At 43.8% G+C, this 24,032-nt stretch overlaps 2 protein-coding genes across 9 annotated transcripts in view; one reads left to right on the forward strand and one right to left on the reverse strand.

Annotated features, from left to right (window-relative positions):
• The window catches only part of LOC142160075 (uncharacterized), a 282,721-nt gene that overhangs the window by 121,086 nt on the left and 137,603 nt on the right, over nucleotides 1-24,032 (forward strand). The window lies entirely within an intron of this gene.
• LOC142160094 (uncharacterized) overlaps nucleotides 2,543-24,032 on the reverse strand; it is a 341,050-nt gene continuing 319,560 nt past the window's right edge. For 3 of the 5 annotated variants that reach the window (XM_075215036.1, XM_075215035.1, XM_075215034.1), the window contains exons 6-7: nucleotides 13,359-13,470; nucleotides 2,543-6,136 (exon numbers count right to left, since the gene is read on the reverse strand). In XM_075215036.1, coding sequence (XP_075071137.1) covers nucleotides 4,383-6,136; nucleotides 13,359-13,470 — 1,866 coding nt within the window. In that variant the 3' untranslated portion in view covers nucleotides 2,543-4,382. Of the gene's footprint in view, nucleotides 6,137-9,572; nucleotides 9,658-11,216; nucleotides 11,315-13,358; nucleotides 13,471-17,812; nucleotides 17,892-24,032 lie in introns of all 5 variants that reach the window. The other 2 variants (XM_075215041.1, XM_075215040.1) reach the window with 2 other exon arrangements.

The raw sequence follows: 24,032 nt of genomic DNA on the forward strand, positions 1-24,032 counted from the left end.
ACCAATCCTACGAAGTAGGATAGAGGTTGGAGTTCTCTTCTCCTAGCTAGAGTAGTGTGGGAGAAGTCTTGGAAAATCTGAAGGGAATTATCTTCGTAGGTTAGGATTTGCAGTTTCCTTGCTGGTTGCAGAATAGATTCTTTAGCCGTAATGAAGAGAAAGCATAGAATTACATATCTTGGTAGAGATTGATTTTGTAGTCGAGGTTTAAGTGTTCTATAGGCTTGATCTAGGAGGAGCTGTTTTTCAGGTACTTCCAGGCCAGTTTGGAGAAAAGTTTCCTGAGGTAAAGGTCCAAATGAACTGGTTCTATAGATTTGGGGATCCCCTTGATCCTACAATTTTTCCTCCAGGCCTGATTATCCATGTCTTCCTGTTGATTGTAGATAGCATTAAGTTCCTGTCGGAACTGATACATATGTTCATCTCAGGTTGTCTAGTGTAATACAATGTCCTCCATTCTCCAAAAGCCACTTGAAGAGGTTCATTGCCCCTAAATGTCCGATAGGGGCCTTTAGAACATAAGGGAGAACTTTATGGTGGAGGGATACAGAGAGTATGGTATGCAGTAACAGTTGAAGACACCCAAAGTTGGCATAGTGGATTATTCTTGCTGGTCAGGGTATTGAAACAACTATGATAGCAAAGTATATAATTTTATGTCACTGACCGGTGCTAGGTGAGCAATAGGAAATCAGACCACACTGTTATGGAGAGACAGCACTTGAAAATCAATTTCCTCTGGCTCAACTGCAAAGCAAGCTGCAGGAGTAGAAGCCCAAATGAGCAGAACACTGCAAGTATCCAGCATCTGGTATGCAAGCACTTCGCCAAGAAGATGGGAGTGAGCGATAGAACCCTGGATCTCCAACCTGGGTGAGTTGTACAGGGTGTTTGCAGAGACGCTCCTCTTTCCATCACAGGACCAGTGGACACGTCAGGCAGGTGAACCCAGATGATCTGATTGGCAGGAAAAACGCAGCAGAAAGCCTGCACTCTGAAAGTGCGGCTGAGGGGAAGCTGGCACAGTGTCCTCCTGACAAGGCACCAAGCAAGGTGGTGATACAGGGGCAGGAGTGTGCATAGAGAGGTAGAAGGCAGGGCGAGTGCAAGAGCATCTCAGTGTCCAAGTGGTAGGGCACGGGTGTACTCTGTTATCCTCTCAAATCAGTCAAGGCAGAGGGACAGGTAATCCAGGGGTCACACTATTGAAGAAACAGAGAAGCCGGCCCCTGGTGATGGAACTTGCCGGAGGAGGTGCAATCGCCAACTGGTGGGAAATAGCCTCCAAGCTGGTATCAGAGACACACAGGTCTCTCGGTTCTCAAAAATTGCCTTCTGGCATATCCCATGGGGTAAGATGAGCGTAGATGTACTGTAAAAAAAGTTGAGGAAGGGGAAACCACAAGATAAAGCTGGAGGTTCTCTAGATGAGGAGCTATATCAGAGTATGTCTGACATGTTAGTTTGCCAGGTCACACCCCCTTTTTATTTTCTTTAAGACCTGGGATATAAAGTGCATGGGCGAAAAACATAACGCAAACTGATGTGCCATTTCACAGAGAAGGCTTCCACAGCATCTGCTTTTTTGTCCACATAACTGGCAAAATATAACTTTGGCCTTATTGGATATTGCCACGTAGGCCCCACTGTTCAACAAGTTTGAGAAATACTTACCTGCTGAATGCCCATTCCACTGGGTGTAAGATATTTTGTCTCAGAAAATCTGCTCCGATATTGATGGCTCCTGGTGCCTCAAGCCTGCCAAGCTGCCTTCTGCCCAAAGCAGTAGAGGCCGCATCTCCATAATAATATGGCTTTCTGTGCCCCCTTGATGGTTTATATATGACACCACCATTGCTTGAATTTCGGAATGTAATCTGAAGTATCGACCGATTGTGAGGTCCTGGAAATAAATAAATGATCTGTCCTCAAATATAAGGGGGATGAGTGCACAGATTAAAGTGGTTATCTGTTCTTTCCACTGACCTTGTGCTTTATGTGGTGCCGCAATTGTATTAGCTGGCATCTGTCGTGATGACTATATGCACTTTTCCACAGCGCTTGCCAATGTCCACCATGGCAGACCCTGTCTTGCCCTTTTGTCAGGGAAATAAGGCATTGTGTATCCCTGTTCCACTTACTTAGAATAATTAGTTAGAAATGTAACCGAAAATTTCTCATGTCTAATCTGTCCCACGGTACCACATCTATAGCTAAACCCATAACACCTAGAACTCTCATAAACAAGACACATAAAGGAGGGAGGCCTGGCTATATATACCCAGCAGGTGGATCTTCTTTCCTGTTCTGACTCACACACAAGTGAGGATTAACCCATAGTGTATGCTGCCACAAAGGAAGAGGAAATATATTTTATTGAGAAAACAACACAGAGAACTTGGGACCCCACCACACACTGACACAAACTCACTCTCCCCTCGTTACTTTATAAAGGCTGTCCCCTTATCAGCTGATCCATTCCATCATTTTTCCCTTTTTATCTTGTTTAAATGATTGAACAAAATACAAGAAGTCAACATGATGGTAATTATATACTTTATGACCTTATTTGTGTATAGATCATATAATGGTATGTAATGTCCATAAATGCACTGTACTGTTATTTCATTTACTTATTCAGTATATAAAGAATACAAAGTATAGATACAAAAATTAAACCAAACTGAACTTGAACATTCTCCATTAGTGAGTATACAAACTGCAGTACACAATATTATATTATATTTATATAAACAAAAAAATAGCAATGAACTTTAACTTGCAAAGTAAAAGCAGAACATATAAGACTCTAAACCACTGGTTCCCACCTCCAGTCCTCAGGGAGCCCTAACAGTGCAGGTTTTCCATATCTCTTTGCTGGAGCACAGGTGTAATCATTATTAACTGACATTTTGAAAGATCCACAGGTGGTATAATTATATCACTGGTCACTTGGAAAATCTGCACTGTTAGGGGTCCTTGAGGACTGGAGTTGGGAAACACTGTTCTAATGGTTAAGGTGGCACATTACAGCACAATTGTCACTGACAAACAGCACAGACTGCCATTCTGTAGGCATTCTTTAGAATGCAGCCAATCGATTCATGAAGTCCCTCAGTGATGTCACTGGTTCATAGTGAACCGATAGGCTGGATTTTCTTGAATCTTGGCCCAGGCCATAAAACGGCTCTCCCCACTGTGTGTTACGCTGTCCATACTGCACTTAGTAAATCACAGCTGTAGTAAGAAGGTTCCATTACTGTATACCCCTGTGAGATATATTTGTGTTTGCAGTATGTAACCCATATCTGAGTGCAGTGGAAATTTTAGTTTTAATTTGTGCTTTTGAGTGTTTTTAAGAAATTAGAATTGTCCTCTTGGGTGTGCATGTTGTCTTTTATCGCTGCTTGTAGTCTTATACCTTTCTTAAACTACACTGCTAAAGAGTCTCCATCCAGGTTGGACCTCTACAAAGACCACATAGGTCCAATACCTCCATAACAAAACATGCCCCATCTATAGCAGATTGTGGGATCTCCACAAAAAAATCCTGTATGTTATTATTTAAAGGGAAGCAGCTGTCACAATGTCAATTAAACACGTCCTTAACTTTCTGAATTAATTCCAAAGAGAAGGCGAGAGAGGTTCTTACTATCTAGAAAGTAGAAGAGATCCGGCTGCTGGAAGGAGAAGAGGGATCCATCTATCAGTAACCTTTCTACCAGGAAAATCCAACCATAGAATTGTTAGACCCACTGGAGATAACTTACCAACTGGAAAAAAATGACTCAGAGAGCATTTAATTATAAAACAACGAGGCAATAGAAGTCTTAGCTCCTCCCATAAGGAACAGTTTTGCACTTTAGTTTTTCAGATGCAGCTTTACCCACCAGGCCACGCATGTCCCCATATAAATGGATCAGTCACAATATTATATTTGCACTGTGGGCCCACATTTCTGCAGCTCATTACTGGGATAACTTAGGATCCTATATAACTACAATGTGGTCTTGTTAGTACTGTGGACAGTGATGGCGATATATAATATAATAAAGAAACTGGAATAAGTTCCACACATGAGCGATCTTCTCCAGTCTGCTGTTGATGACACACATTCCACCTATGTCTATGGATGATGATTACATTATATCATGTTAATATACTGTGTGTGTGGAGCTTTGATTTGTGCTCCATAACTCAGTGATGTCTAATAAGTATACATTCTGTACATATTTTTACGAGTCTTTTTATAATTTGTATTAATAAAATAAACAGCTTTTACAATAATTTCAATATTGCTGCATCTCTATTAAATGAATTTTCTAATGTGTAAAAAAAAAAGCTAATTTGCATTTAAAACATTTCTAACACCCAGCAGATTATAGAAATGGTCTCTCACCTGTGTGAGTTTTCTGATGTATAATTAAAGCTGATTTTTTAGAAAAACATTTCACACACTCAGAACATGAAAATGGTTTCTCACCTGTGTGAGTTCTCTGATGCTCAACAAAAGCGGATTTATGAGTAAAACATTTCCCACACTCAGAACATGGAAATGGTCTCTCACCTGTGTGAGTTCTCTGATGTGTAATTAAAGCTGATTTTTTAGAAAAACATTTCACACACTCAGAACATGAAAATGGTTTCTCACCTGTGTGAGTTCTCTGATGCTCAACAAAGGCGGATTTATGAGTAAAACATTTCCCACACTCAGAACATGGAAATGGTCTCTCACCTGTGTGAATATATTGATGTCTAACAAGAACTGATTTATGTGTAAACCATTTCCCACACTCAGAACATGGGAATGGTTTCTCACCTGTGTGAATAATCTGATGGTTATGAAGCTGTGATGTATTTATAAAGCATTGTCCACACTCAGAACATGGAAATGGTTTCTCACCAGTGTGAATTCTCTGATGGCTAACAAGAGCTGATTTATATATAAAACATTTCCCACACTCTGAACACGGAAATGGTTTGTCACCTGTGTGAGATCTCTGATGTTTATCAAGAGTTGATTTATGAGTAAAGTATTTCCCACACTCAGAACATGGAAATGGTTTGTCACCTGTGTGAGATCTCTGATGTTTATCAAGATGCGATTTAGCTGTAAAGCATTTCCCACACTCAGAACATGGAAATGGTTTCTCACCTGTGTGAGTCATCTGATGGCTAACAAGAGCTGATTTCTGTGTAAAGCATTTCTCACACTCAGAACATGGAAATGGTTTGTCACCTGTGTGAGATCTCTGATGTTTATCAAGATGTGATTTAGCTGTAAAGTATTTCCCACACTCAGAACATGGAAATGGTTTCTCACCTGGGTGAGTCATCTGATGGTTAACAAGAGCTGATTTCTGTGTAAAGCATTTCCCACACTCAGAACATGGAAATGGTTTCTCGCCTGGGTGAGTCATCTGATGGTTAACAAGAGCTGATTTCTGTGTAAAGCATTTCCCACACTCAGAACATGGAAATGGTTTCTCACCTGTGTGAGATCTCTTATGTTTATCAAGATGTGCTTTAGTTCTAAAACATTTCCCACATTCAGAGCATATAAATGGTCTCTCACCTGTGTGAGTTGTCTGATGTTTAGCAAGATATGATTTCTGTGTAAAGCATTTCCCACACTCAGAACATAGAAATGGTTTCTCACCTGTGTGAGTTCTCTGATGTTGAGCAAGATGTGATTTATAAAAAAAACATTTTTTACACTCAGAACACGGAAATTGTTTTTCAGCTATGTGAGTTCTCTGATGTTGCGCAAGATATGATTTCTTTGTAAAACATTTCCTACACTCAGAACATGAAAATGATTTCTCTCTTGTGTGAGTTCTCTGATGACTAACAAAGATTAACTGACTTGTAAAACTATCACCACATTCACGAGAGGGAAACACTGTATTACCTGTACGAGCTGTACTGTGTGTAACAATATCTGAGTTATAAGGAGAACATCCATCAAGATTAGAGGGATCAGATAATATATCTGCACTGTGCAGTGCTGGATGTATATTTAGAGTAATAGGCGGATCTCCTGGAGAATCTTGTATAATGGTATCTTCTATTTTAAAATCTGGATACAAGATGAGCCATTCCTTCGAAATATTCCTGCTATTGCGTCCATCTGCTGGAATTAAATGTATGTAAATGGACGTCGTGTTTATACATTGAGTAAATTGTCATACTAGTATAGAGTTCAAGATATTCAAATGTTTAATTTCAATTTGCAATTATGAACACAATTATAAATGTCCAAAAAGCCAAAATGACTTTTCTTGAAGATATAAAACATAGTCTTAACATAGAACACAACTGTATTACCAAGCACAATACATAGATCCAGTAACATGCAAGTAGCTTAGACACTTTGGACTACTCCTCCTGAAATGCAGACTTTGGGGAGTAACATTTCTCAAGTCAGTAATATTCTCCGACCACAATGTCTATCAAATCACTGGAGCCATAGAAGCAGAGTAGATTTGGGCAAATTTAGCAGCACGTCCTATAAATGGGTCTGTACTACTTGAAGTTCTCCAGGTGAACACATAGGTGGCAAAAGAAAACAGTGAAGTAGCCTCTCTATGTCCCTCTGGTCAACCTCATGTAGCATAGTCCAATGGCTACTAATTTAGATTAAGGCCTTCATGTAAACAAGCACAGAGCGGGGGAGAGCATCAGGACAGAGAAGGAAAATGGAGCAAGACACAGATGAGCAATAATTGGAAGGAAGCATAAAACAGAAAAGGATACAGAGGCAGATCTGAAGAAGAGCAACAGTACATACTATAAAAATCAAAGCATGGAGAGCTATTGCGCAACGTCAGTTGTGTGGTTATAATTCTGTGTTTTCTTAGTTGAATCAGATGCTATTTTGTTTTAGTATTGCTGTGTTAATATACACATTGATCTCTAATCGAGCATTTCGGTATTAATAGACAGGGATGATCATGGGTAATGGCGGGATCTCACCCCATTCATCAGTGATGGAACTACAGTGGTGGCATCCAATATATTGATGTATTAGCAAAATTATAGTGTGAGGAGGAGACTGGTCAGATCTCTTGGTTGGTAGCACAATGATATGATGTGAGGAGAAGAGCAGGAGTCTAATAGGGGCTGATGGCTCCTGATGTATGAGAATCACCAGAGTGTGGGGAGGAGACTGGTCAGATCTCTGGGCTGGTAACACAATGATATGATGTGAGGAGGAGAGCAGGAGTCTAATAGGGGCTGATGGCTCCTGATGTATGAGAATCACCAGAGTGTGGGGAGGAGACTGGTCAGATCTCTGGGCTGGTAGCACAATGATATGATGTGAGGAGGAGAGCAGGAGTCTAATAAGGGCTGATGGCTTCTTATGTATGAGAATCACCAGACCGTAGGGAGGAGACTGGTCAGATCTCTGGGTTGGTAGCACAATGATATGATGTGAGGAGGAGAGCAGGAGTCTAATAGGGGCTGATGGCTCCTGATGTATGAGAATCACCAGAGAGTGTGAGGAGGAGATTGGTCAGATCTCTTGGCTGGTAGCACAATGATATGATGTGAGGAGGAGAGCAGGAGTCTAATAAGGGCTGATGGCTTCTTATGTATGAGAATCACCAGACCGTAGGGAGGAGACTGGTCAGATCTCTGGGTTGGTAGCACAATGATATGATGTGAGGAGGAGAGCAGGAGTCTAATAGTGGCTGATGGCTCCTGATGTATGAGAATCACCAGAGATTGTCAGGAGGAGACTGGTCAGATCTCTGGGCTGGTAGCACAATGATATGATGTGAGGAGGAGAGCAGGAGTCTAATAGTGGCTGATGGCTCCTGATGTATGAGAATCACCAGAGATTGTCAGGAGGAGACTGGTCAGATCTCTGGGCTGGTAGCACAATGATATGATGTGAGGAGGAGAGCAGGAGTCTAATAGGGGCTGATGGCTCCTGATGTATGAGAATCACCAGAGTGTGGGGAGGAGACTGGTCAGATCTCTGGGTTGGTAGCACAATGATATGATGTGAGGAGGAGAGCAGGAGTCTAATAGTGGCTGATGGCTCCTGATGTATGAGAATCACCAGAGATTGTCAGGAGGAGACTGGTCAGATCTCTGGGCTGGTAGCACAATGATATGATGTGAGGAGGAGAGCAGGAGTCTAATAGTGGCTGATGGCTCCTGATGTATGAGAATCACCAGAGATTGTCAGGAGGAGACTGGTCAGATCTCTGGGCTGGTAGCACAATGATATGATGTGAGGAGGAGAGCAGGAGTCTAATAGGGGCTGATGGCTCCTGATGTATGAGAATCACCAGAGTGTGGGGAGGAGACTGGTCAGATCTCTGGGCTGGTAGCACAATGATATGATGTGAGGAGGAGAGCAGGAGTCTAATAGGGGCTGATGGCTCCTGATGTATGAGAATCACTAGAGAGTGTGGGGAGGAGACTGGTCAGATCTCTGGGCTGGTAGCACAATGATATGATGTAAGGAGGAGAGCAGGAGTCTAATAGGGGCTGATGGCTCCTGATGTATGAGAATCACCAGAGAGTGTGGGGAGGAGACTGGTCAGATCTCTGGGCTGGTAGCACAATGATATGATGTGAGGAGGAGAGCAGGAGTCTAATAGGGGCTGATGGCTCCTGATGTATGAGAATCACCAGAGTGTGAGGAGGAGACTGGTCAGATCTCTGGGCTGGTAGCACAATGATATGATGTGAGGAGGAGAGCAGGAGTCTAATAGGGGCTGATGGCTCCTGATGTATGAGAATCACCAGAGAGTGTGAGGAGGAGATTGGTCAGATCTCTTGGCTGGTAGCACAATGATATGATGTGAGGAGGAGAGCAGGAGTCTAATAAGGGCTGATGGCTTCTTATGTATGAGAATCACCAGACCGTAGGGAGGAGACTGGTCAGATCTCTGGGTTGGTAGCACAATGATATGATGTGAGGAGGAGAGCAGGAGTCTAATAGTGGCTGATGGCTCCTGATGTATGAGAATCACCAGAGATTGTCAGGAGGAGACTGGTCAGATCTCTGGGCTGGTAGCACAATGATATGATGTGAGGAGGAGAGCAAGAGTCTAATAGGGGCTGATGGCTCCTGATGTATGAGAATCACCAGAGTGTGGGGAGGAGACTGGTCAGATCTCTGGGCTGGTAGCACAATGATATGATGTGAGGAGGAGAGCAGGAGTCTAATAGGGGCTGATGGCTCCTGATGTATGAGAATCACCAGAGAGTGTGAGGAGGAGACTGGTCAGATCTCTGGGCTGGTAGCACAATGATATGATGTGAGGAGGAGAGCAGGAGTCTAATAGGGGCTGATGGCTCCTGATGTATGAGAATCACCAGAGAGTGTGAGGAGGAGACTGGTCAGATCTCTGGGCTGGTAGCACAATGATATGATGTGAGGAGGAGAGCAGGAGTCTAATAGGGGCTGATGGCTGCTGACTCCCCCACTGGGCAGATACATTTACACATTATTTTGTACTGACAGAGAAGGATGTAGAATAAGAGATTGTTGTAGTGACTGAACAAGGAGAATATGTGACACATTTCTGTAATAAGTGTTTATTACTGACCTGTGCTGATATCTGTAGAGATTTCCTCCTCCTTACACTGCTGATCACACCTCACTTCTTTCTTAAAAAGAGTTAGATCTTTACCCTAATTAACCCAAAAAGCATAAAATAACACTTTAATAATGTCTGATTTCATTCATTGAGATTAAACAGTAGAATATCAGCATGAAAAGTCATTCTGGTATTTCTTGAGACGCTAAATTCCATCTGAGCAAATAAAAGGAAACGGTGCTCTTGTTGAATAGGTGCTGCACCTCATAAATAAATAAGTCGAACACACAAGTAGAGGGCGCAAAGTACAGTTATATAATAATGCTTCTATATATGAATGGACATATATTAGTGGTTAGCAAAGAAATAAAATAGACAGAAAAACAAGTGATCCAGACTCACATCCTGGGCTTAATGATTATAGCTCTTTTTGAGAAACAGTAGCGTTGTTCGCAGCATAGTCTGCTTGGACCTGGAAATCTCACCCTAGTAATCCCTACAAGCGGTCCTGGTCTTGGCTCCTTCTGTTTTCCGATGTTCGGTATCCACGCCTGGTGTAACCGGAGTTCTCGCTGCGTCTGGAACGCGGAAGTGACCTATGGAACAAAACCTACAGTGGCTGGTGTGTGTAAAACAGAACCAACGCGTTTCATCCATATCTTGGACTTTTTCAAGGATACTGCTCAGTGTAATACAGCGATTCTATATACACTGCCTCCTTCACTGATTGGTTAAAAAAGCTTTATTGGTAAAACAAGGTCCCCCTGGATAGTAAAGACGTCTGAATCAGGACAGTTAAGCATCATGAACTGCCCTTTCAGAATATTACTAATGCAATTTCCGTGGTGGTTGCTTGTGGCCAATATGAAGTTACTATCCATTTCCTTTGTATAATTCTTAGTCTTTCGTTCTCCATCTTTGATGAAATCTCTTATACCGCACAGCCTTAATATTGATTTTGACCTTGGGTCCTTTTTAAGTCTAAACTTGCATTATTAACAGAATAGGTGAGAGATTATGCTCATTCACTAGTAACATACGGTTCCCGGATATATTTTAATATGTCTATTTTACTAAATAAACTTTTATCCAATTTTTGTTTTAAATTCACATATAGAGTAATTCATCGGTATATGGCTAGAAACATAACCATTTTAACTTGTTTTACCAATAAAGTTTTTTTAACCAATCAGTGAAGGAGGCAGTGTATATAGAATCGCTGTATTACACTGAGCAGTATCCTTGAAAAAGTCCAAGATATGGATGAAACGCGTTGGTTGCTTTTTTTACACACACCAGCCACTCTAGTTTGTGTTCCATAGGTCACTTTCGCGTTCCAGACGCAGCGAGAACTCCGGTTACACCAGGCGTGGATACCGAACATCGGAAAACAGAAGGAGCCAAGACCAGGACCGCTTGTAGGGATTACTAGGGTGAGATTTCCAGGTCCAAGCAGACTATGCTGTGAACAACGCTACCGTTTCTCAAAAAGAGCTATAATCATTAAGCTCACGATGTGAGTCTGTGTCAATTGTTTTTCTTTCTATTTTAGTTCTTTGCTAACCACTAATATATCTCCATTCATATATAGAAGAATTATTATATAACTTCACTTTGCGCTCTCTGATTGTTTGTTCACTAAATCCCATCTACCTGATACTCCTGTGGGATACTGTGATTTTCCTCTGTACAATCCTGTGAATAAAGAGGACGGGGACATCTCTCTGGGTTATTTCTGTTACTGGATCCATCTGTAGGAGACACACAGTGACTGAGTACATTGTTTATATGTGATTATCAGATGATGTGTGTACATTTATCTAAGCAATAAATAGCTTCACAGGGAAAGCAGAAGTGACTGTGTATGCTACATATACTAAGTATATAAGGAGGCATCTCTTATACAACCATAACGCTACTGTAACACACCAATAAACAGGGTAGATTAATGGGAAATATCAATTGCAGGAACCTTTTTTAAATAAGGGAATTAATGTCTACCATTAGACTTGATTTTAGGATATTCCCAAACTGAATCATCTGAATAGAAGTTTGTACCCAGCCTCTCCCACCTTATTCCTGATACAGGCATTGTGTATCAGTGGTGGTCAGATTGTGTTTATCTGAAAATGATTACCCCAAAATTTCTCTCCAAATACAATCTAATACAATTTGGCAAGGTATCAACAGCGGAAATCACAAAACATACCTGTGGCTGGATCATGTAGAAATAATTTATTGTACATATTTACTTTAATTAGGGGTGCTTGGCACTGCTTATATCATTGCAAATGTACTGATTTTTTAATATTATGTTGTACTTCTGTATAGGAAATGTTTTTATTTCTGAGACCCTGCCAGTGGAAGAAATTGGATTTTCGCAACATTTCTAAAGGGAGCCTGATGCTAATTCATTCTTTTCATGTGAAGTGACCAACACGTCTTTTTAGCCTGAAAGCACAGCATAGAGTCGTTAACCATTATCCTGCATTGTTAAAATGAAAGTAAACTTCTGAACAATGTGATTTAGGAAATAACAGATTTGTGTAAAATTTGTTAACTTTGCATTGCAATAAATCTAAGTTTGGAGAACATATTGTATCCTGATACTAAATATCTGATGTAATATATCAGTCCTTGCGGAGCCATCTAAGATCAGTGGGTGGTGTTACCCCCTGCTAACGTGTGTCAGAATGTGTATGAAAGGAGCACTATTTCACTATGTAATGTATCATTTCACCTGTACACTTCTGGAAAAATCACTAGTACCATAAACTGGCGTGTATAACTGTCCTTATAAGGGCTACTTGAGCAAATAAAATATCATTGCTTCTGCTTTGACTACTTACCTCCTGTAATTCCTGTAACCTACAGATTAGACCAATCTAATCCGATATTTGGCTGTTCTGAGGTTGGGACCCAACATTTCAGTACCAAAGCTCTGCCTACTGCCTTGCAGCTCTGGTCAGTGTGATAGGCCAGGGGGAACCATTCACAAAGCGCTACAGAATATACTGGCGCTATTTATATAAATGATGATAATGATAATGCAAGTCATATAACAAAAAAGCAGTATCAGGGCAAATAAAACGATGTCAAGAGTAGCCAAAGCCAGGTAGTGCTGAGGGAAGTGTAGGAGATAAGTGGGGAACAGGAAGAAGACAAGTGGAAGGAGGAGAGACCTGCTTGTCAGAGCACCTAGAACCGCGTCCTTCTGGGTAACTCTCGCTGCTGCTACCTCCATGTATGGTGCTGAGGAATTATGAGGAGCCTTATAGACAAACATTATAAATAAAAGTATAGAAACTCAGACAACCTGCAAACCCACAGCTTCACATACAATCACACACCCATAAGGTGCATAACATAATAAGATAGGTAGTTGTAGTACTAGTATATAGTCTACCTCAAATAAAATGAAGAGAATGTAATCATTACCGAGTACCGTATATAAACAAAAATTATCACTATTTGAGCACAGGAAGGATCATGGGTAATTTCACACGTGGTCTCATTTCATTAATCAGTGACTGAAAAACTATGGTGACGTCCCTTGTACTGATATATGAGAATCACCAGAGAGTGTGGGGAGTAGACTGTCAGATCTCTGGGCTGGTAGCACAATGATATGATGTGAGTAGACCAGGAGCAGATGGCTCCGGACTCCCCCACTGGGCAAAAAGTTTTTAATCATTAGTTTGTACTGACAGAGGAGGGTGTGGAATAAGAGATTGTTGTAGTGACTGAACAAGGAGAATATGTGACTCTTTTCTGTAATCAGTGGTTATTACTCACCTGTGCTGATATCTGTAGGGATTTCCTCCTCCTTACACTGCTGATCACCCCTCACATACGTCTCTTCTTCTCCCTCTATAACTTCTAACTTCATTTCAGTCTGAGCTTCACCCTAATTTACCCAAATTACAATAACATAACATTTTAATAATGTTCAATTTCATTAATTAAAATTAAACAGTAGCAAACCCACACAGCTGCTCTACAGATCGTGTACTAAAAAGGACCATAGGTATTTTGGTATTTGGTGAGACCCTAAATCCCATCTACCTGATACTCCTGTGGGATACTGTGTTTTTCATCTGTACAATCCTGTGAATAAAGAGGACGGGGACATCTCTCTGGGTTATTTCTGTTACTGGATCCATCTGTAGGAGACACACAGTGACTGAATACATTGTTTATAGGTGATGACCAAATAATATGTATCTGGGTAGCTCTTAAAACCGCTCTCCCCTTTACAATAAATTAAAGTCTCCTCTTGTAACAATACCGAGATGAGAATATGAGAAGTCGAAAACGGCTAAAATGCAATCGCAGCTGAAGAGGAACCTGCGAGATCCTCAAATTACAAAATTGTCAAACACTATACACAGCGCTAATTTTAAAGAAGCCCAAAACATGTCAAATTAAAAACTATGAGTTCATGTAAATAAATTTATAACAATTTATTAAAAATCTGGTATAACTCTATAAAATAGAGAATAAAGCGGTATTGCAGCAATATAAAAAAGTTTAAGTAGTAGACAAATATATGTATAAAACAAACAATATTCAGAGCAATAACTGTATGTACAATATGAATAGTGACCTAATCCTCCAATAGGTATCCTGTAGATGAACAAATATTGTACTTTTCGGGTCATTCCCACTGTACCTTCCCTCTCTTGCTCCTCTTTGAAGTTCACTCCATTCGTCTTTTCTCCCCCATCCATCTCCGGGTCTCCGTCATCTACCGCCCCCCTGGCCCTACCTCCCTGTTCCTGGATAACTTCGCCGCCTGGCTCCCCCACTACCTTTCCTCTGACCTTCCCTCCGTCATACTCGGGGACTTCAACATCCCCATCGACAACTGCTCAGACCCTGCCACTATCAGACTTCTCTCCCTCTCCTCCTCCCTTGGTCTCACTCAGTGGACCTCCTCCCCCACCCATCTTGGTCACTCCCTCGACCTTGTCTTCTCGCATCTCTGCGATCTCTCAGACTTCTCCATCTCTCCCTACCCACTCTCCGACCACCATCTCCTCTCTTTCACTCTGTCCTCCTCCCCTGCTCCCCCCCCCGCCTAAAGCCACCCTCACCAGACGCAACCTTGATGCAATTGACCCCATCTCCTTCTCCTCCACTCTTGATTCTCTCCTCTCTCCCCTTCCCTCCCTGACTTGCCCTGACCAGGCATCCTGTCTCTACAACCACTCCCTCACTACTGCCCTTGACGCTGTCGCCCCTGCCTCTCCCATCCGCCGACGCTGTCTCATCCCCCAACCATGGCACTCCAAACTCACCCGCTTCCTTAAAAAGTGCTCTCGCACTGCAGAACGCCTCTGGAGGAAATCTCGCTCCCTGGCTGACTTCCTTCACTTTAAATTTATCCTCTCCTCATTCTGCTCTGCCCTCTCCCTGGCTAAACAAACCTTCTTTAAATCCCTCATTTCCTTTCAGTCCTCTAATCCCCGTCATCTCTTCGCCACCTTTAACTCCCTCCTTTCTCCCCCCCCCCCCCTCCGGTCCCTCTCTCCCTCTCAGCTGATGACTTCACCACTTTTTTCTCCTCCAAAATTGAAGCCATCAGACTCAACATCTCCTCCTCCAACCCCTCTCCCACTGCCATTACTGCTTCACCTCCCTCTAACAAACAACTCTGGAGCTCCTTCAGCCCCACAACAGGCGATGAAGTTCGCTCCCTCATTCTTTTCTCTCCTCCCTCCACTTGTCCTCTTGATCCAATCTCTCTAACCTCCTTCGCTCTCTCTCTCTCCCACTGCCTGCTCCTACCTGGCACACCTCTTCAACCTATCACTCTCCTCTGGTGTTGTACCCTCCTCATTCAAACACGCTCTCATCTCTCCTATCCTCAAAAAACCCAACCTCGACCCCTCCTCCGTTGCCAATTATCGTCCTATCTCTCTTCTCCCCTATGCCTCCAAACTTCTTGAGCGGTTAGTCTGCTGTCGTCTCACCAGATACCTCTTAGACAATTCCCTCCTCGACCCTCTCCAATCTGGTTACCGCCCCCTCCACTCCACTGAAACTGCCCTGGCTAAAGTCACCAATGACCTCCTATCAGCCAAATCCAGGGGTCATTTCTCCTTACTTATCCTCCTCGACCTCTCCGCGGCCTTTGACACCGTGGACCACCCCCTCCTTCTGCAAACTCTTCTCTCTCTAGGCCTCTCTGGTTCTGTCCATGCCTGGTTCTGCTCTTACCTTGCTAACCGCACCTTCTCTGTCTCCACGTCCGGCTCTCCCACCGCCCCCACGCCCCTCCAAGTAGGAGTCCCCCAGGGCTCTGTTCTCGGCCCCCTTCTCTTTTCGCTCTACACTTCCTCCCTTGGTGCGCTCATCTCCTCCTTTGGTCTTCAGTATCACCTTTATGCTGATGACATTCAACTCTACATCTCCTCTCCTGATCTCTCGTCCACCCTCCTCTCTCGTGTATCTGACTGCCTCTCTGCCATCTCCTCCTGGATGTTCTCACGCTTTCTCAAAATTAACATCTCCAAAACGGAACTCATAGTCTTTCCCCCTTCCAGACTCCCCTCTCACCACAACCTCTCAATTGTTGTTAACAACACTACCATCTCATCTGTCACCCAACTCCGTTGCCTGGGTGTCACCCTTGACTCCTCTCTTTTGCCCCCCACGCCCAATTCCTTGCTCAAGCCTGTCGCTTCCCACTGCGCAACATCGCCCGCATCCGACCCTTCCTCTCACAAGACGCCACCAAAACCATCATCCATGCACTCATCATCTCCCGCCTGTACTACTGCAACCTCCTCCTCACTGGCCTCCCTCTCTCCCATCTCGCCCCGATCTGTACTCAATGCAGCTGCCAGACTTATCTTTCTCTCACGTCGCTCCTCCTCTGCCTCCCCTCTCTACCAGGCCTTACACTGGCTCCCTTTCCCTTACAGAATCCTCTTTAAACTCCTTACTACCACTTACAAAGCTCTCTCCCAGTCTACTGCTCCCTACATCTCTAACCTCCTTACCATTCATACTCCCGCTCGCTCCCTGCGCTCGGCAAACGACCGTCGCCTCTCCTCCACTCTCATTACCTCTTCCCACTCCCGAGTCCAAGACTTTTCCCGAGCTGCCCCCCTGCACTGGAATGACCTCCCTCACTCCATCCGTCTCGCTCCCAATCTGTGCTCCTTCAAATGGGCACTCAAAACTCACCTGTACCTGAAAGCCTACCAACCATCCACTTAACCCCTCATCCACTCTGCTTGTTCTCCCTCCTCTCCCCTGGTCCCTTTTTCTCCATTGCATCACTGCCTCGCTTCGTGCCTGTTTTGTTCACCCTCCCTTAGGATGTAAGCTCGTATGAGCAGGGCCCCTCTCCCCTCCTGCCCTCATACAGACTCTTCTGCTCCGCCCTCACTCCATATGTCTTCCCGGAGTTTCCGAAGCATTGGTACTTAGTGTTTATTGTTCTGTGATGTTTTACCCTGTATGGTCTACTGTTCGTATTATGTAAGGCGCTGCGAAAACCATGTGGCGCCCAACAAATAAATGATAATAATAATAATGTATCCATATGTGAATGAGAATATAATCATCAGTAGAATAATAAGATCGGTACAACTGAAATGTATGGCGCCACAGAATGACAACGTCCGTCTTCATAGATGGAAAAAACTGGCTATACAGCGCTTGCACAATAAGAACTGATACACAGTCCGATGTAACGTCAGCGCTGCTAGCATATACACATACACGTGAGTGTATGCACTAGCGTACACTCACTTATTGTGCAATTCTTCTAATATATTGCAGACCATCTGTTGGTCATCTAAGTCTGCTTACGGATCATCACACGGATCGGAAGGGCGGAGGATCAAAAGGATACCACACCGTGAGTGCATGCGCTGTATAGCGGTTTGCCCAGCTGATCAGTTGTCATTCTGGGGCGCCATACTTTTGAGTTGGACCAATCTTATTATCATATTGTTATATTACCCACATCTCAGAAGAAACAGATGACTATTTATATTGTGATTTTATCTTAATCTCAATAGCCGTGTTTGTTATCCTTTTAGGATACTACAGATTCCCTTTCTGCGGGAGTTTGGATTTAAGGAACTGTTTGCTCTATTTAAGATTTGTCCTTTGTGTATTTTTAATAAATTGCTATTAATTTATTTGTGTACAAGAACTCAGTTTTTCATTATACATGTTTTAGGCTTCTTTGCATTCAGTGCTGTGTATAGTGTTTGAAAGTCTCTTCTTACCCAGTGATGTGAGGGGCTGGTGATTCTCCATCATCACGTCCTTGTACAGACCCTTGTGTCCTTCTAAATACTCCCCCTCCTGCATGGAGAGATAGACAGTGACATCATCCACCTTATAGGACCCTGACACACACAATGGTCATCACCCAGACACATCCCCTGGTGTTACTGTATAACAGGGGTCGGCAACCCCCGGCATTCGTGCCAGACGTGGCACGCAGACCACTGAAGCTGCTCCAGTAAAGCAGCAGATGACGGCTGAAACGAAGCGCATGCGCATGTCTCTGTTTCGGCCATCACTGGCTGTTTTATTAAAGCAGCTCCCGGGTTTCTGGAGGAAGACGAGTCTCCAAAGGTAAGAAAGAGCAGAAAATTGAGGGGCACATATACTTGGTATACTATAAATTCCAGGGGGCAACTGTGTCATGATATGAATTGTGGGCACAGCTATGCGGCATAGTATGAATTGTGGGCACAGCTATGCGGCATAGTATGAATTGTGGGCACAGCTATGCGGCATAGTATGAATTGTGGGCACAGCTATGCGGCATAGTATGAATTGTGGGCACAGCTATGCGGCATAGTATGAATTGTGGGCACAGCTATGCGGCATAGTATGAATTGGGGGCACAGCTATGCGGCATGATATGAATTGTGGGCACAACTATGCGGCATGACATGAATTGAGGGCACAACTTTTCTTTTTTTTGCTCGTGGGTGTCGCTCGCGCGCGTGCAGGGGGATTGGTAGTGGCTAAATCCCCTTCAGCTCAAGTACCTTCAGACGCCAGGTCATGTGACTGCAGCAGTCACATAGTACTCAGTGTGGGCGGTCTGCTGGATATCTTCCCGTCCTGTGTGCTGTGCAGTGTAGAATAAGGTAAGAAGAAGATGTGCTGAAGAGAGGGCATGTGTGACTATAGCTGCTGGGCAGATAGAGGGGGGCAAGTGTGACTATATCTGCTGGGCGCAGATAGAGGGGGCAAGTGTGACTATAGCTGCTGGGCAGAGAGGGGGCAAGTGTGACTATAGCTGCTGGGCAGAGAGGGGGCAAGTGTGACTATAGCTGCTGGGCAGATAGAGGGGGGCAAGTGTGACTATATCTGCTGGGCGCAGATAGAGGGGGCAAGTGTGACTATAGCTGCTGGGCAGAGAGGGGGCAAGTGTGACTATAGCTGCTGGGCGCAGATAGAGGGGGCAAGTGTGACTATAGCTGCTGGGCAGAGAGGGGGCATGTGTGACTATAGCTGCTGGGCAGAGAAGGGACATGTGTGAGCAAAGCTGCTGGGCAGAGGGGGCATGTGTGAGTAATGCATTTTTCTGTAAGAGGGGTGGCCTAGTGCTTTTCACCTGCTAGACACGCCTCCAATAATGCACTGCCACACCCCCAATTGTATAACCACTCGCGACGGCGCAACACTTTTTTTTACCATGTTCAACTAATAGGAGGGGCCCCATGAAGTTGTTGTACCGGGGCCCTGAATTTCTCTAGGCAGACCTGTATATATATTGAGAAATGTGATTTTGCTAAGCTGACGCCATCTTGTTGCCTTATAGCCATTTTATTCTCTTTTAGCTCAAAGACAGCTTAGATACAGCTAGTTTGTAGGAGCTATTCATTATTATCTCGCTGCTTGCAAGAAACTATGTCCATGCCCTTGGATATGGCAGACAGGAGATAAACCAACCCATCCTGGGGGGAATTCCTGTGTGAGAATGTAAGAAGATCTGTGTAAAGGAAGCATGAGTGGTTAAAACCTTTTGGGCGTAGTTTTCTGAAATACGTGATTTTGTGTAACCAGAGTGCTATATAGATATGAACTTGTCACCAATAAATCAGAGCTAATTGCACAAGCAGAACTTGCAGTGTCTTTTCTTCTCTCCGGCTGATGAGCTCATAAACTGATAAACTGACACTTACAGGTGAACAGACGGTTTAGATCCAACAGCATATACACCCAACTGGCACACCTGGGCTCGACTAGATTTTAGCCGGCACTCTGATAGAAAAAGGTTGCCAACCCCTGCTGTATAATGTCCCATTCCCAGCAGTCACCTCTCCAGTCAGCAGCTGAATGATCTTGTTGGCGAGTTCCAGGATCATCAAGTAAAAGCTAAATTAAACTGCACCTATATGGGATTGCTTTGTTATGGATCAATTGTGCAAGAAGGGTCTATCATACAAATACCACCCCTTTCCTGTCCTAACAGTTTCCTATATATAGGTGAGAGGAGAGGATCACATGAAGAATAAACTTAATAAAAGGTGGAAACATTATAAGGTCACCACAAAACGTTGTGTATAGTGTGGGCACAGAGCTGTGTACATGGGGGCTATAGTGAAGAAATATAGAGCAGAATAAAAGAGAATATCAAATATAAATTTTATGAAGACAAACATATTAAGAATATCAAAGTAAAAATGTTAAAGATGCCCCCATGTAAAAGAAATTGAACCGTGTAACATCTACAAAGTGACTGAATAAATAAACCCAATACATATAAATATTAAACCATTGAACATAGTAGATTAAATTTCTCCCCAAGCAACCAATTTGAATCAATTGTTCTACATGTAGACCCATGTACAGATTGGCCAAACTAGGGGCATATCTGGTGCCCATGGCCATACAAAGTGTCTGTAATTAATAACATTTATCAAATAAAATATAATTATGTGGTAAGAAGAAGCAAATCAACACTAAAGTAAATGTCCTTCGTAGGTCCCATTTTCTTTAAAAAGAAAATAATTCACTGCAGCTATTCCCAAAGCATGGGGGGTATCAGTATATAGTGATTCAACATAACAAGTCCACCAATAATAGGTGTCCTTTTTATTTTTGTTATTTCTTGTTGTGTAGGGATATATAAGGGTTCAGTTATTAAACCTACAGATAGAGTGACACACCTGACACACACTGATCACTATACACAGGTCACACTGATATCACACACCTGATACACACTGATCACTATACACAGGTCACACCGATATCACACCTGATACACACTGATCACTATACACAGGTCACACTGATCACTATACACAGGTCACACTGATATCACACACCTGATACACACTGATCACTATACACAGGTCACACCGATATCACACACCTGATACACACTGATCACTATACACAGGTCACACCGATATCACACACCTGATACACACTGATCACTATACACAGGTCACACCGATATCACACACCTGATACACACTGATCACTATACACAGGTCACACCGATATCACACACCTGATACACACTGATCACTATACACAGGTCACACCGATATCACACACCTGATACACCCTGATCACTATACACAGGTCACACTGATATCACACACCTGATACACACTGATCACTATACACATGTGTAACACCTGTGACACCATCAGGGGAATAGGTACTCTCTCCTTGGGGAAGATGTGATGAACAGCAGCAGTAACCACACAAGTCCAGAGATTTCAGGTTAACAGCCACAGCTAGTTTATTAACCAGCTTGCAAACAAAACAAAACGTAAACAAAATCCTAGCCATCTGGCTACTAGCGAATACATTTTAGCGACACCCTCTCTCAGGTGTTGGACCTTGTGTCCAAACACACCCTCAACATATCATTGCTCACCACAGCAGAGTGTCTCAGGAGGCAGCTCACCTCCCCAGGTCTGAGACAATGGTTGCATATTCTAGCTGCTTTTCACAGACACCTCACAGGTGCATCTCTTGATCAGTCTGTTTAGAGACTGGCAGATCAGAAGACCCGAACTGGGCCTTATGTACGGAGCCCACCCTTCTCTTTCTCCATACCATGGACCCTTACTATATTTTGTTAGCGTAGGGAAATACCCTGTGGGAAGCTTTACCCACACATTCTCCCTCGTGTTTTAATGTACACAATGCTGGAAGCCTGGGGGACACATACCTCTGTCATTTAGCCTCCTTCCAGTCACTCTGTCACACACCCGATACAAACTGATCGCCTGAGACAGAATGAACCTGATATGCCATCCAGTCGTGTTGCTGGGGCTTGGCAGACTTGTTTAGCTGGCAAAGGTAAGCCTGTAGAGACTGTTTCTAACCCTAGGAAGTGTGGCATGTCTAATGGTGACTCAGCAGAGAGAGTCACTTGTTTGTTCAAAAGAGACCCCAAAAACATGTGGAGGAACCTGCAGCCTGTCCAAGTGGGACCCCTGCAGGGAGAGGGACTTAGAGACTAAAGGGCCACAATCACTGTAGCGAGCCTCTGTCTCACTGACTCTGCTGCAGTATTGCAGGGTCACACTGCCAAGTTACTGTGGCAGATGGACTGGAACAGGAAGTGCCAATAGCTAGGTTCTATCTGGACTGGGGAGATTGCCATGAGTTACGTGATGTTGCCGTTATGGATGGCCTCCCAACCGATGTGATCTTGGGCAACGATGTTGTGGGTAGAATTGTGACTTCATTTCTCAACTCCATTACCCAGAGCCAAGCTGCCAGACTACACTCTTCAGGATCTACACCTGCACAACCAAGCCCAGAGGAAAGGACCACAGTAGCTAGACAACAGCCATCACCAGCAACCACAACATCAGCCAGCCCAGAGAAAAAGACTCCAGCTGCTTTATCTTCCGGAACCAGCTCTTTGCCTCTGATGCCCACATTTCAGAACAAGCTCCAGTGTGCCTGGACTGGACCGTACACAGACATCACCTGCATGATGTCAATTGATAGCGACGGTAGTCAGCAGCAGACCTACCTTGCGAATATGTTGAAGGCATACCACGAGCGCGTGGAGTCGGTAGCTGCGGTTTGCTGCTTAACGATTGAGGAACCCGCAAGTGATCCACTCCCTGACTCCTTGCGGATGCCAGAAGTGAAGGTAGTGTAGAAGAAGTGGCCTAGTATGAAAAGTTGAGTGCACGCAAGAGGGAGCAGCTTGAGACAGTGCTGTGGCCCTTTGTGGCTCGGTTTAGTAGCAAGCCCTGCTGTACTTCCTTGGTGATGCACCATGTGGACACTGGTGAGCATAGGCCGATTGCGCAACCCGTTTAACGGGTCTCAGCAAACGCCAACAAGTGTATGTACCGGGAGGTGCAAGAGATGCTTGAGCTAGGTGTGATCCAGCATTCATTTAGTCCTTGGGCGGCCTCCGTTGTATTGGTTCCCAAGAAGGACAAGACAACACAGTTTTGCGCAGATTACCGCTGACTGTACAAGGTGACCATGTCTGGTGCCTATCCCCTGCTCTGCATTGACGCTCTGTAAGACGAGATAGCCGGAGCAAAGTATATTTAAAACTTTTACTTGAGCAAAGGCTATTGGCAGATACCACTGACCACAGAGGCTCAAGAACGGTCAGCGATTATCACCCCATTTCAACTGTTTGAGTTTAAGTCCATGCCGTTTGGGAAGAAGAACGTGCCAGCCACCTTCCAGCGTGTGGTTGATTACCTGCTGGAAGGTTGTAAAATCTTTGCTCAGGTTTACTTAGGCAACATTATCATTTTCATAAAACCTGGGAGGACCATCTGAAACATGTAGGCCAGGTGTTGGAAAAAATTCAGTGGGCAGGTCTGACCATCAGAGCAGACAAATGTCGAATGGGGATGACAGAGGTACAGTACCTGGGGCATCTTGTGTGAGGAGGTAGGGTTAGGCCCGAACCAGCAAAGGAAGAGGCAATCCATGACTGGCCACGGCCCACCTTCTTAGGGACCGCAGGGTACTACATACGTTTCGTCCCAGACTTTTGTACTGTAGTCCAGCCCATGACCGATCTCACTAAGAGGAAAACTCCCTAAGGTAGTTGGCTGGACACTCTCTTGTGAGCTGGCATTTCAGTCATTAAAGGAAGCCCTGGTTCATGCTCCAGTACCGTTTGGCGCCCAACTATGACAAGAACTTTATTGTGCAGACCCATGTGTCACAGAATGGACTGGGAGCAGTACTTAGCCAGGTGGGGCCAGATGGGCAGGAACACCCTGTATACTATAGATATAGATGTAAGGACAGGACACTGTATATACTATAGATATAAGGATAGGACACTGTATATACTATAGATATAGATGTAGGGATAGGACACTGTATATACTATAGATATAGATGTAAGGACAGGACACTGTATATACTATAGATATAGATGTAGGGACAGGACACTGTATATACTATAGATATAGATATAAGGACAGGACACTGTATATACTATAGATATAGATGTAAGGACAGGAC

This window comes from Mixophyes fleayi, chromosome 6 (genome assembly GCF_038048845.1).
Source record: "Mixophyes fleayi isolate aMixFle1 chromosome 6, aMixFle1.hap1, whole genome shotgun sequence".
Taxonomy (NCBI): domain Eukaryota; kingdom Metazoa; phylum Chordata; class Amphibia; order Anura; family Limnodynastidae; genus Mixophyes; species Mixophyes fleayi.